Below are 14,650 nucleotides of genomic sequence, written 5' to 3'. Positions count from 1 at the left end.
TCCACTCTAGTTTCCTCCTGTTCACCTCACTTTCCTCTTTATGCATTCTACATGAGTGAATTAAGGGTTATAAGAATATATAATGGATAGCCTTAATATGAGGCATTTTTTGTAATTTTACCTCCCTGTAACTGAGTTGGAATTGACTTGATAACACATAACAACAACAACAACATAACCAGCTTCAGTGTGAAATCCTATAGAGTTAAAATACTCTCCTACTTTTTGAGTGTGTGGATAGTCATTATGGAGACATGGTTTGAGTGGCCCACAATAATGCTCCCATATAACCCATTCTTCTCTCTCTGGTGTTACAACTGGTTATCACTATGTCTTATGTCTTTCCATCTCTTAAATTAAGATGAGCCATAGACTTTTTTTTCTCTTCTGTAGACATAGAAAATGAAAAGACTATAGATTTCCTTAATTCCAAAGACTTGTAGGTAATTGAGTTGGGTGTAGTACTTGGCATTATTGTCCTAAAGGTCGGTATGCTCTCCTAGAAAATCTACAGGTTCTTCTGGCAATATGTTTTTCCATTTTCTCTCTCAGAAATACTCCAGGACACTGTTCTCTGTGTAGGTGAATTTGTTGGCATTATAAACCCTTCTTAATGGTTTCCCATCTGCCTCTAACACCTCCTAAGAGGATCTTCTAGGCAGTTCTTTTATAGGAAGTCATGCTTCACATTTGTTTGGAAGCAGGGTGGAAGAATTGTATGTAGAGAGGACAATACACATTGTATGTATTACCTTGAGGGAATTGCTTTCTCTATACTGATTTCTTGAATTATTAAAATGCTGGATAATTTAATGAAATATAATTGTATGGAAACGAAAGTAAATCAGACCAAAACAGAATATTAGTATTTTTTTTAATATCTATTAATGATATAAACTCATGGCCTGTATAATGAGTTGGAGCCCTGGTGGTGCTGTGGTTGAGCATTCGGCTGCTAACCACAAAGGCTGACAGTTCGAATGCACTAGCTGCTCCTTGGAAACTCTATGGGGTAGTTCTGCTCTGTCCTATAGGGTTGTTATGAGTCGGAATTGACTCAACAACAATGCGTTTGGTTTTCTGGTTTATACGGATTTCATTATATTTATCATACTTATGAGAACTTTTTTTTTTTTTTTTATGAGAACAGTAGTGGTTCAGTGGTAGAATTCTCTCCTTCCATGCAGGAGACCTGGGTTCAATTGCTGACCTGTGCACCTCAAGCATAGCTATCACTTGTCTGTCAGTGGAGGCTTGTGTGTTGCTGTGATGCTGAACAGGCTGCAGTGGAGCTTCCAGGCTACGACAGACTAGGAAGAAATGTGTGGTGACCTACTTCAGAAAATCAGCCAGTAAAAACCCTATGGATCACAATGGTCTGATCCCATTGTGCATGGAGTCACCATGAGTTGGGGGCTGGCCTGACAGCAGCTAACAACATCATAATTATAGTTCCATAACTGCACAGGACATTTAGACATCTTGACTTCTTGCAGGAGCTGAATGCTGACTGCTTTCTGTGGTTTTCCATCCTTGTTTTGAAAAACGCATGACTTCAGTGTGACTGCAAATTAAAAGGAAAGCCAAAAGTTCTGAGATGGGACCGAAACCTGGGATGGAAAGGGGCTGCTTCCTCCTCTGGGCGCCTTCTCTCAGCCTCACTCCCTGCCCCTGACTGGAAGGTCCCAGGCTATTTACTTGTCATCTGAAGTCAGCGGTCATTTTGGCTGTGCACGGGATTTGTTCAGCACTGGTACAATGAGTGTAGAGAGAAAGGCAGCAGTAATATTTAAAAACAGGAGTGGGAGGATGGATCTGAGCACTTGGGAAGAGGAATGTCCCTATAAAACAGGGACACTTGGCAGTAGAGCCAGTGAAAAATGATGCCAATTACATAAAGCAAAATGCCACCCATCAAGCAGAACATTTTAATTCTCCCTATTCCAGGCTATTTGTGAGTTTTTGTCCAAAACTTGATACATGTCTGTAAGAATAAAAAATGAAATTGATCCCATCTGTTAGGCGGACGGGGGCCCTGTGTTGTGGCGGTGGAGGGAGAGGTAAGAAAACATAACAGCGTGTCGTTGGAGAATTCCAGGGGTCCTGCACAGAGGCACTTCAGGTATAACTTTGCCCCTTCATTAGTTTTCCCTGTTTGGATTAGTTGTATGGGGAAGTGGGACTAATTTTATTGAGATATTTGAAGTTATATTTAAATTAATTTTATTTTCTTTAAGAAGTTCTATGTTGGTGGATCACCTGTGCTATCCTGCTTAAAACAAACAACAAAATAACACAACCAAAAGAAAAACAAAAAACTCTCTGTGTTCCAGGGCAACTTTTCCTTCCAGTTCTGCCAGAGATGGTCGAAGGCTCACAGCTGGTTTCCTGAAAGAGTGCCACAAGATGGCGACAACGTCACAGTGGAGAGTGGCCAGTTGCTACTGCTGGACACCAACACGAGCATCCTCAACTTGCTGCACGTTAAAGGTCTGTGGGGTCTACAGATCGCTGGCATTAAGTATGTAATTCTACCACGCTTAGGGGGCAGGAGGGAGGGAAACTTTTTGGATAAGTTCCAGAACTTGGTTGAACAATTTATTTGCAGATCAAATTGAGATCTTACTATGGAAAGGAAGAAGTGGTCAGAGGGTTCAAAGTGAAAGCCGTTTCTTTTGACTCGGATAAGCACAGAGCTTGATTATTTTAATTTTTTTAAAAAACAAGAAGGTTAACAGCCTTCTTAAAGAAAATGCTTCTTTCTTCAAGCACTTTGTAGTCATGCTTATCCAGGGCAGCCGCCACAATAGAGCAAAATGCCCTGAAATTGGTTAATGCTGCTCCCTTTGAAATTCCCTGCCAAAAAAGCAATGTCTTCCTGCCTTTACCCTGTTGTGGTTTTGACTTTTTGGTCCCATGGAAAAGTCATATAAATAGGCTTTCTTATTGCAAAATTGGTCACATAGCTCTAGGGTCTAGGAAGTTGGAAGAGATAGAGAATTCAAATTTCAGCTTTTCCACCATATCACCAAAGGACTAGGTCAGTTATTTCATCTCTTTGCGTATTCGTCTCCTTATCTGTTAAATGAAAATAAAACCATTGTCTACTTCAATGGCTGATAATAAAGAATGGTTATCAAAGTGTCTGTCTTCGTTGGCAAATGAAAATTGCTTAGGAAATGTGATTAGTTATGGCTACCTATAAAACTCTGCACTAAAACACTGTTCTTTACTATAAATATATTTAATACTTACACAAGCATTTGTTCTTGTTGAAGTAAAAGCATGACTACATGAAGGGAAAATAAAATATTTTCAATGGACATAAACTGATGTAATTTTGATATCTGTCTCTTACAGACTAAATCAATTTTTTTTTTTTTTTCTGATTAGGCATTTTATCATTCTATGTTTTGGAAACTTCAAGGAGAAGTTTCATGCTAAATCATTTAATTAGTGCCCTTCTGGGGAAAATATAGGTCTTTTAGCTGGGCCCTTGCCCTGTGCTTGTGGTGTGTATATGTGTGCATGCATGTATGTGTTTACATGTGTATGTATGTTTGTGTGTATGTGTGTGTATGAGCAATGTTGCTTTACTGACACCTATAAACTACCTAATATAACAACGACAAAGGAAAACTATGGACTTAAAGCCTTGGGTTAGAGAAAAGAAGCTCGTTGCAGGCCTTTAACTAAGGCTGTACCTACAAGAGTCAAATTCTGCTGGAGCCAGCATGTCCTTCAGTAGTTTAGGGTCTTCCCCTTATATTTATGCAACTATTTGGAAAAAGTTTTCCAGCTAAAAATTGCCCAGTTGAGTTTTGGGATGTACTATTAGTTCCAGATAAATGTTCAATCAAGGAAGGATGTTGAGAGGGCCAGAAACCAAAGATGGAATAGAGGGATCAGAGAGAGAGGAAAGGGCAGGACAAAAGCAGGGGCATGTTTACAGCATACACTTGCCTTCTCACTCTTAACTGAATTCAAGATCTTAGCAACCCAAACACTTGTCCAAACCTATCACCTAGCAATAGTGTTTTTCTTGAATATCCTGGTTTAGGCAATATTTTATCCTTCTATTATTTAGAATATGAGAATAAAATATTCTTATCCTGTAGAGGGGAAACCCTGGTGGTTTAGTGTTTAAGAGCTACAGCTGCTGACCAAAAGTTCGGCAGTTCAAATCCACCATGTGCTCCTTGGAAATCTTATGAGGCAGTTCTGCTCTGTCCTATAGGGTTGATATGAGTTGGAATCGACTTGATGGCAATGGGTATCCTGTGGAGGGGAAGAATGAATTAAATGAAGAGTCGCCTTCCTCTCTTGGGGAGTGGGACAGTTGGTAGGACTGTGAGACTAAGTAATGGACACCAGCTTCTGTACAAGTAAGACTACAGGAGGTGTTGGCAGGGAGCAGGGTTGCCGAGAGTAAGACTGAGATTTTTATCATGGACATATAGGTCATGGCTTCTAGGAAGAATGAGAAAAGGGAAAGAATTCAGATCAAATTTGGTGTAACAGATGATTTGCGAGTGTTTATTAAGTGGCCTAGGAACTCCTTGTGTGAGGTATGAGAAAAAGCAAGGAATAATATTTTAATGGTAGTAATGTACAGTCTCACTAAAGAAAAATTATTAGAGGACAAATATAAGATGGTAGAATTTCTGGTTCTAAAATAGGTATTGCAGGCAGTAAAGACAGAATGTAGACTGGAGTGATCAGGGCATCAAAGATGGGAGATTAGAGTTGAATAATGGAGAGAAGGAGAAGAGCATATTATTTGTGTCTGAGATGTGTTTTTATCACACAGGTACCACTATATACACAAGTCAAAATTTGAGGAACTTTCCCATCTTGGTTAATGGAACTGCATGTATTCTGCAGCTCATACCATAACCTTGACAGCATCCTAGACCTTTACCTTTTCTCACATCTCATGCCCAATCCATCATCAAATCCTGCTGACTGAATCTTTACCATGTGTCCCATATAGCAACACCTCCACTCGTACCAACCTTGCTCTAACCACCATAATTTTTTGTCCAGACCATTTCAAATTGCTTCTTCATTGGCTTCTATGTTTCCAATTCTTTATCTTTCACAATTTTATTTGGAGCAGCCATGTGGCTAGCTAAAAAGCTGTATTTCTTTGCCTCCTTCATAGCTACACATAGCCTGGTAACTAAGAACTGGCCAATCAAATGTAAGAGAAGTATGGGCCGTTTTGGAGCTTTCCTAAAGTAAAGCTGACCCAGGAGGAGGTATGCCTTCTTTGTTCTTCCTTTTTTTTTTTTTTCCTCTTCCTGGAGTATAAATACAGTAGTTGCATTTTCAGCTACCATCTTGGACCATGAGGTGACTCATTAAGAATGGGGAAGCAGAAACCTCGGGCCCTGGTGATGGTGGAGTTGCCATGCCAGCTTTGGACTGACCAACACTGAAGCTACTTTTTGTGATAGAAAACTAAGCATTTCTGTGTTTAAGTCACAGGAATTTGGCTTTCAAATTGTATGCTAAAATAAACCCTGAACAGTTTATTGTCCACACCACACACCACCACATCCTTTAAAAATATGTCAGATCTTAATACTTTTATCCTCACACCCTCCCAGGGGCTTCTCATTTTACCTAGGTTTAGAATAAAATCTAAAGCCCTTGGTGGAGGTGTTAGGTACCTGGAGTTGGTTCCGACTCATAGCGACCCTATGTTAAATAGAACAAAACACTGCCCAGTCCTGAGCCATTGCCTCAATCATTGATATGTTTGGGCACTTTGTTGCAGCTGCTGTGTCAGTCCATCCTGTCGAGGGTCTTCCTCTCATTCACTCACTCTCTACCTTACCAAGCATGATGTCCTTCTGCAGGGACTGGTCCTTCCTGATAACGTGTCCAAAGTACGTGAGACAAGTCTCACCATTGTCACTTCTAAGGAACACTCTGGCTGTATTTCTTTCAAGACAGACTTGTTTGTTCTTCTGGCAGTCCATGGTATATTCAATATTGTTCTCCAGTACCACAATTTAAAGGCATAAATTCTTCTTCGGTCTTCCTTATTCATTGTCCAGCTTTCGCATGCATATGAAACAATTGAAAATATCATGGCTTGGGTCAGGCTCACCTTCATCCTCAAAGTGACATCTTTGCTTTTTTTTTTTTTTTAACACTTTAAAGAGATCTTTTGCAGTGAATTTGCCCAATGTAATACATCCTTTGATTTCTTGACTGCTCCTTCTTTGGGTGTTATTGTAGATCCAAGTAAATTGAAATTCTTGACATCTTTGATCTTCTCCCTGTTTATCATGCTGTTGCTTACTGGTCCAGTTGTGAGGGTTTTCGTTTTCTTTACATTAAGGTATAGTCCATACTGAAGGCTGTGGTCTTTGATCTTTATCAGTAAGTGCTTCAAGTCCTCTTTGCTTTCAGCAAGAAAGTTTGTGTCATCTGCGTATAACAGGTTGTTAATGAGTCTTCCACCAATCCTGATGCCACATTCCTCTTAATATAGTTCAGTTTTGGGGATTATTTGCCCAGGATACAGATTGAATAAGTGTGGTGGGAGGAAACAACCTTGATGCACACCTTTCCTAATTTTAAACCAAGCAGTATCACCTTGTTCTATTTGAACAAATGCCTCTTGGTCTATGTACGAGTTCTGCATGAGCACAATTAAGTGTTCTGGAATTCCTGTTCTTCACAATGTTATCCATAATTTGTTATGATCCACACAATCTAATGCTTCTGTATAGTCAGTAAAACACAGGTAAACATCTTTCTGGTGTTCTCTGCTTTCAGCCAAGATCCATCTGACATCTGCCGTGATATCCCTGGTTCCCTATCTCTTTTGAATCCAGCTTGAATTTCTGGCAGTTCCCTGCTGATGTACTGTTGCAACCAGTTTTGAATGATCTTCAGCAAAATTTTACTTCTATGTGGTATTAATCATATTGTTTGATAATTTCCACATTCAGAGGTTCACCTTTCTTTGGAATGGGCACAAATACGGGTCTGTTCCAGTTGGTTGGCCAGCTAGCTATCTTCCAAATTTCTTGGCATAGGTGAGTGAGCACCTCCAGTGTTGCATCCATTTGTTGAATGATTTCATTGGCATTTCGTCAATTACTGGAGCCTTGTTTTTTGCCAATACCTCCAGTGCAGCTTGGACTTCTTTCTTCAATACCATCAGTTATTGATTATATGCTACCTCCTGAAATGGTTGAACACTGACCAATTCTTTTTGGTACAGTGACTGTATTCCTTTTATCTTTTTTTGATGCTTCCTGCATCGTTCAATATTTGGCCCGCAGAACCTTCAAAACTCAAGGTTTGAATTTTTTCTTCAGTTCTTTAAGCTTGAGAAATGCCAAGCATGTTCTTCCTTTTTGGTTTTCTAACTCCAGGCCTTTGCATATTTCATTATAATACTTTACTTTGTCTTCTCCAGCCACCCTTTGAAATCTGTTCAGCTTTCACTTTATCATTTCTTCTGTAGGATTTAGTTATTCTATGTTCAAGAGCAAGTTTCAGAGTCTCTTCTGACATCAATTTTGGTCTTTTCTTTCTTTCCTGTCTTTTAAATGACTCTTGCTTTCTTCATGTATGATGACCTTGATGTCGTCTACAACTTACTGGTGGTCTTCAGTCATTAGTGGCTAATGCATCAAATCTGTTGTTGAGATGGTCTCCAAATTCAGATGGGATATACTCAAGGTCGTATTTCAGCTTCAACTTGAACGTGTATATGAGCAGTTGATGGTCTGTTCCATAGTTGGCCCTTGGCATTGTTCTGACTGATGATATTGAGGTTTTCCATTGTCTTTTTCCCCAGATGTATTTGATTTGATTCCTGTGTTTCCCATCTGGTGAGGTCCATGTGTATAGTCTCTGTTTATGTTTTTGAGAAAAAGTATTTGCAATGAATAAGGCGTTAGTCTTGCAAAATTGTGCTTGCATCATTTCTGTTACCAAGGCCATAGTTTCCAACTACTGACCCTGTTCTTTGTTTCCCACTTCTACATTCCAATCACCAGTAATTATCAATACATTCTGATTGCATGTTTGATCTATTTCAGACTGCAGAAGTTGGTATAAATCTTTAGTTTCCTCATCTTTGGCATTAGTGGGTGGTGTGTAAGTTTTGATGATAGTCGTACTAACTGGCCTTCCTTGTTGTATGGATATTATCCTATCACTGACAGGGCTTCACTTAAGGATAGATCTCGAAATGTTTTTGATGATGAATGCAACGCCTCTTCGATTTGTCTTTCCTGGCATTGTAGACCATATGGTTGTGTGGTTCAACATGGCCAATACCAGTCCATTTCAGTGCACTAATGCCTAGGATATTGATCTTTTTGTGTTCGCTTTTAATTTTGATGACTTCCAATTTTCCTAGATTCATACTTTGTACATTCCAGATTCCGATTATTAATGGATGTTTGCACCTGTTTCTTCTCATTCTGAGTTGTGCCATGTTAGCAAATGAAGGTCGGGAAAGCTTTAGTCCATCCACATCATTAAGGTTGACTTTACTTTGAGGAGGCAGCTCTTCCCCAGTCATGTTTTAAATGCCTTCCATTTAAAATGCCCTGAGGGGGCTAATCTTCTAGCACTAAATCAGACAGTGTTCTGCTGCTATTCATAAGGTTTTCACTGGCCATTTTTCTTTCAGAAGTAGACTGACAGGTCCTTTTTCCTGTCCGTCTTGGTCTAGAAGTTCCACTGAAACCTGTCCACCATGGGTGTCCCTACTGGTATTTGAAATATCAATGGCAAAGCTTCCAGTATCACAGCAACACGCAAGCCACCACAGTACAACAGACTGACAGATCTGTGGTGGCCCAAGCCCTTACCATGATCAAATATTTAATTCTTTCACTGACCCCATCCTCTGCTCTTCTGTCTCTCAGGGCATTTGCATGTAATGTCCTTTGCTTGGAATATTTTTCCTCCAAATATTCACATGGCCAGTTCACTTGTTTCATTCAGCAATTTGAGAAAATGTTACCATATCACAGAGGCTGTGCTGGCCATCTTCTCTAAAATTTATTCACTCACCATCACTCTCTATCCTTTCATTCTGCTTTACTTTTCTTCATAGCACGTATTACCACATGACATATACATTTACTTTTTATTTTTTTAAACATCTTTCTCCTCCACTAGAATAAACTCAAAAAGGCAAAGGCCTTCATCAATTTCTTTACTATTTACTCTCTCTTCATGATCTAGAATAGTGCCTGATATGTGATGAAGGCTGAAAAAATATATATTGATTGTTGAATGAATAGACAAGTCACAAGGTGCAGCATCCAGTCCTGGATGAAATTGAAGAGGTATATTTTTCAAACCCTTGCTTTCTTAAATATCATTTTTCTCAACTAACTTACCCTTCACTCTTCCCGCTTGTTTTCATTGACTCACACACATACATATACACACACATATATATGATAGACACACATATATATGTATAGCACTGTGAGTTGTTAGGAATATAAAATCCATTGGTAAGTTTTTTTTTGTTTGTTTCTAAAAAGCATTTGGAGAATGCCTTCACTGGTTAAGAACCCCAACTCGTGACTATCTGGTTGATAATGAGTAGCTCTAAATCTCTAACATTTTCTCCTGGTCTGTAATACGTGTGAAAGCACTTGAAGAATAATAAACAGCTATTTGGATATAAGATTGAATCAGTATCATTATCATCATCAACAGCAATTCAGTCTTTGAATTATCTGTGTTACTGTCTATCTTTTTCATATCCATTTATAGTATCAGACAAATAGCTGAGTAGGATTTTCTTTATTATTCTGTTATTTTCTTCAGGATGAGAAAAAGCATGACACATTTCAAGCCAAATACAGAGTATTATAGTGGAAGTCCTTTTTTGGCCATTTTCACAATATTACAAAGAATACACTCTACATGAAGTATGTATACACTTGGGAAAGGCTTGGTCCTATGTAAAAATGAAACTAGATCACCTAACAGCTATATATAGAGGACCAGGCTCTTATATTAGGAAAACCAACACTTCTACATAGGAGCCTTTATAATTCTTGAACTCTATCTGCACCTTACTCGTATTTCCATCTATAAAATAGAATTGACATTTCTTTCTTAGAAGTACAACATGTATGGTAGGAAGGAGGGTTGTAAATGTCTTTGAGGCAATGGGGAAATGGCACCAGAGACAAAGTTTTGTTCCATTATTTATGGTGCTGTGTGTACTGATCCCTGAACTTTATTAAAAAAATGGCAGATTATTTTGTGACCGTGGTAAGAGCGTCAGCTATATTTATTATGATTTTTACCTTAATTAACGTAGGATTCAGAACTTTTGTCTACTTTTTCCCTCCCTCATTTCCTCTTTTTTTTTTCTTAGCGGTACTGTTAAACACAAAAGAAAATTAACCCAATCAATTAATACTAATGAGCTGGGATGGAAATAGGCATATTGCCTTGATTTAGTTAATTATATTTTTCGTTCTTTTATGTTAAGATGCCCAACGGCCATAGGCATTGCTGAATTAAAATTTATTATTTTTATTCCAAGTAATTATGATGAGCCATAATAACAAAGAAGGAATGTTACCCTCTTGTCAGAGCCATTAAGCATCCCAGGCAAGGATCTCAGGCTTGTGGTCTGCAGTTGGAAAGCATTCGTATTTCCTGAATTAATCGATGAATGTCTTTCTGATTTGGCGGTCAAGCAGTTTGATGTAAAGTGGCCTGGAGATAATGATTAATAAAGGGTTGATCAGAGACAGTAAACTCTAGAAACCCCTTTCACTTTGCTGTTGGGCTTTCAAAAGGAACTAATTTTTTAATTTCTTACTACTCACAATGCCATCTTTCTAAAATGTTTGAGCAGAAGCTTATATCCAGTCTCTATTGCTGCTTAATAGTGCACTGGTTTTCTTTAATGTGATTTTCTATTTCTTGGTCTACTGGTGTATACTAAAGCAGTTAAGTGCTTGGCAAGCTTTCAAGCCACAAAGAACTGAGTCTGAATTTGCTTACTAGCTCTGTAACCTTGGGCAAGTTGCTTACCCTCTGTCTAAGTTACCTAGTGTTGCTGTAACATAAATACTACAAGTGGGAGGCTTTAAAGCACAGAAATTTATTTTCTCATAGTTCTGGAGGCTAAAAGTCCAAATCAGGGTCTCAGCCATTTTGATTCCTTCTTTGTCAGTAGCCCAGAGTGTTCCTTGACTCCTTGACTTGTAGAGGATCCCCACATGGCATGTCTTCCCTTATTTGTGTGTGTGTATCTGTGTCTAAGGCGCTCTTTTTATAACTCGGAGGTGATTAGATTTAGAACCCACTCTACTCAGGTGTGATCTAATTAACATAACAAAGAAAAACCCTATTTCCAAACAGGATTACATCCACAGGTATAGGAGTTAGAATTCCAATGCACATTCTAGGGGACACAGTTTAATACATAACACCTTCCACAAACCTCAGGTTTCTGCTCATTGGGATAATGCCTGATTATAATAACAGAAACATTAAAAACAATGAAAGCTAGCATTTATTATTCATTATTGCATGCCAACATCAAACTATACTGCTCACCTGCTATGAGTGAATAAGAAATGAGGCAGTATTAGTGAAGCCCTGAACACAATGCCTGCTTGGTTGTTGCTATTTCTTTTGGACTGATGGTAACAGAAGCGATGGCTGAGTATCAGGCCTAACTCTCTATTTTATTAACTGATAGAGTGGCTGCTTCTGTATACAAAGTAAAATGAATTACTGAAAAAATTAGGTCATAAGCACCCTAGATTGCTTTTGTCTCAAGTTATCTTGAGAATGTATATTGAAGTATTTTTCTTTGTGTTGCAAGGCGGGGGGGAGGCATTTTTCTTTATGTTGCAAGAGGGGGGAAGGCTAAAAATTTTAGCCTTCCCCCCTCTTGCAACACCAGACAGGTGGAAATAGCAGAGTTGATCCATTTTGTTGTCTTCATGCTCCTTTTTACTTTTTACTTTGACTTCATGGAAGCATGATTTTTTGGTGCAGTTTGGAACGTGGTCTCATTTTCTCCAAACTGGTTTTTTAAGTCCAGTTTTGAAGACACTCAGATCTTTTTGAGTCCATTATATTTGAGATTTCTATGGTGTAGAAATGCATATTCTTTGTTTGAGATGGAACATCTCTTGATCAACTATCAGGTTCATTGTAGATTTTTTTTGTTCTTGGCAAATGTTTGAAAATTCCAGAGCAAAGTATTAAGTGCTGTGCCAAGCACAGTCTTTTTTTATCCCAGAGGTTATATACTTGGCTCCTTCTAGTTAGGTGTGAACTATTCTCAGAATCAGCAGGTGCTTGCTTCAGATAATGTTTACAATGAAATGACCTGGGACTGCTGTGAAGCAGGATTTCCCTGGGATGTCACTCTGGTCTCTGTGCATCAGGCCTGTATGAGTCACTGGGCTGATTACTCCCTGCTGAGTTTCAAGGCGTCCCCATACTAGCTTAGATTTGAAGGAAATCCAACTGAAGGTACCTTGGGGTTTTGATAAAAACAAAATATTCTATACTAATATTTCTTTCTCTCATAAATATAGTATATCTTGGTCAGCCTGAGAGGGTTCTGTGGCTGGAAATGTTTGTTGCAAATTGGTAAATTTCAAGTAATTTATCTGCAGTGATTTTATGTTAATGAGGGAGGAACAACTCAGAAAAGGAGGGAGAGAAAGGTTGCGTAACTGGAAGAATGTGACAGTGTCACTAAATGGTTGTGAGAACAGCATGGAGGAGGTGTCTGACTTCCTCCAACCCCACAAGGGGGAAGGAGAACCAAGATCAGCAGCACAAGGCTGACTTCCATGAGGTGGAGGCCAGACAAGCCTTCTCTCTCTGCCACCTTTACTAATCTGACAACGCCTGTCCCTCCCGTAGTACTGTTTACTGAGTTCAATAACTCATTGCAATGGCCACACAGAACTCACAGACCGTACTCACAAAAGGTTTATTAGGGAAGTAGCAGTTACAATGGCTCAAGAACACTCAGGATACAGTTCTTCCAAAAGGACAGCCTCTCCCCAGCTGAGCTTGCAGGCATTCCGCTCTCCCTGGCCCTCAGTGTCTGCCCAAAGGCACTCAGCTTTCTCCCTCCATGCCCACCTTCTCTCTTCCCAGCCCACTGTGAGGTCTCCTGCAGTGAGGTCTCTGCTGCGAGGTCTCTGCTGCCGGCTGCTCCTTCCTTGGTGGTGGTGGTAGGCTCCCTTCTCTGCTCTGCCATTGGCTCTCTTTTAAAGCAAAACTGACTAGTCCTCTTGGTAGACGACAATTCCCTTATCACACAATCACCTGCGTGGGAGTTGCAAGACCATGGCTTGAAAGGCCACGCATGAAAGTAATTAATCGTACTGCAGTTGTGCTTGTTGAAAATGTTGCATGGTGTATGTTTTGTGTATATTCTCAACAACAATGAAATAAAATTTAGGAAAAAAAAAAGTGATTTCTCTGCAAGTTGGCTATAAAACAAGATTAGCTCAATTTCCTTCTCTCTCAGTTGAGAAGTAGCTACCCTTCAATTCAACAGTTGGAGGATTATGCACAGGCAATACAATGAACTTGATTCACTGAAGTTTGGTCAGCAAACTGGGGACCTGAGTTCACATTTGAGGCAACCACAGAGTCTCCTGTGGCTTGGATAAAACTTTGGTCATTAAATCAATGCACAAAACAGAAATGATGTTGATTCTCTTCCCTTTGCTGGAAGGGAGTGGCTTGTATATACCTCTATTAGATGTTAATATTCTTTGTATGGGCAACCCTGTGGAGGCAGTGCAGTAAAAAATAAACTTTCTTCCCGTATCTGTAAGCATGATGCCCTGTAAGGGGCTGGTCTGTGCAATAATTTAAATCATTTAATTTGAAGTGGAAGCCTTTTTAAGAAATTGACCTCAGAAAGAATTTACCCAAGTTTTAAAAGCTAAGCAATGTTGATAGACTTAATTCGCTAATAACTTGAATTACCCTTAAATCAATTACTTAAAAATTTAGCATTCAGGCTTTTTTTTTTTTTTAATCCTTTCTTCCTTTAGGGCAGGTGTGATCTAGGCTATAAGCCTAAGAAGGTAGGATCCAGGTCTGCTTTTGTTTGCCTTTATATTGCCAGCATCTCCTGGCACATAATAGGCACTCAAAGAGTTGTTAAATGAATCAGTGACTGAGTTTTTGATCTGAAGAGGCAGGATTGGACTCAAAGAATTTCTCCATAATCAGAGTCCTTCCTGGCATCCTCAGATGTTAGAGTAGTAGCCCAGACAGCGACTAGTTTCGTTTAGTATTTTTGTATCAGGAGATCAGAGACAAGGGCTTTTTAATGTGGGGGACACTTGGCCCTGAAATGCCTTATTTTTCCCCAGCAGACAATGACTTAGGTTATTACCTCCAGAGAACGGTCCCAGACACACTTGATTAGCCTTAAATGAAAGATAAACCATTGCTGTGAGAAAGGACATGCTTTCAATAGATGGGCACACAGACAGATAGATAGATATTAAACAATTTACAGTTTTATGTCTTGACAACTTGGATATTGTAAAATGAAAAATGCTACTGAAAAGGACCAGTCCCATCCTAGCACAGAAGCTATAATATTTTCAGTAATGAAAGATAAATGTTTCAAACT

At 39.2% G+C, this 14,650-nt stretch overlaps 1 protein-coding gene across 1 annotated transcript in view; it reads left to right on the top strand.

Moving 5' to 3' along the window:
• Positions 1–14,650, top strand: part of PKHD1 (PKHD1 ciliary IPT domain containing fibrocystin/polyductin) — a 593,425-nt gene that overhangs the window by 166,147 nt on the left and 412,628 nt on the right. The window contains exon 36 of the mRNA XM_049894022.1: positions 2,334–2,490. Coding sequence (XP_049749979.1) covers positions 2,334–2,490 — 157 coding nt within the window. The remainder of the gene's footprint in view (positions 1–2,333; positions 2,491–14,650) is intronic.

Source organism: Elephas maximus, chromosome 1, assembly GCF_024166365.1.
Source record: "Elephas maximus indicus isolate mEleMax1 chromosome 1, mEleMax1 primary haplotype, whole genome shotgun sequence".
NCBI lineage: Eukaryota > Metazoa > Chordata > Mammalia > Proboscidea > Elephantidae > Elephas > Elephas maximus.
Note: the sequence above shows the minus strand (reverse complement) of the source record. Positions and strands in the feature narration are given on the sequence as shown.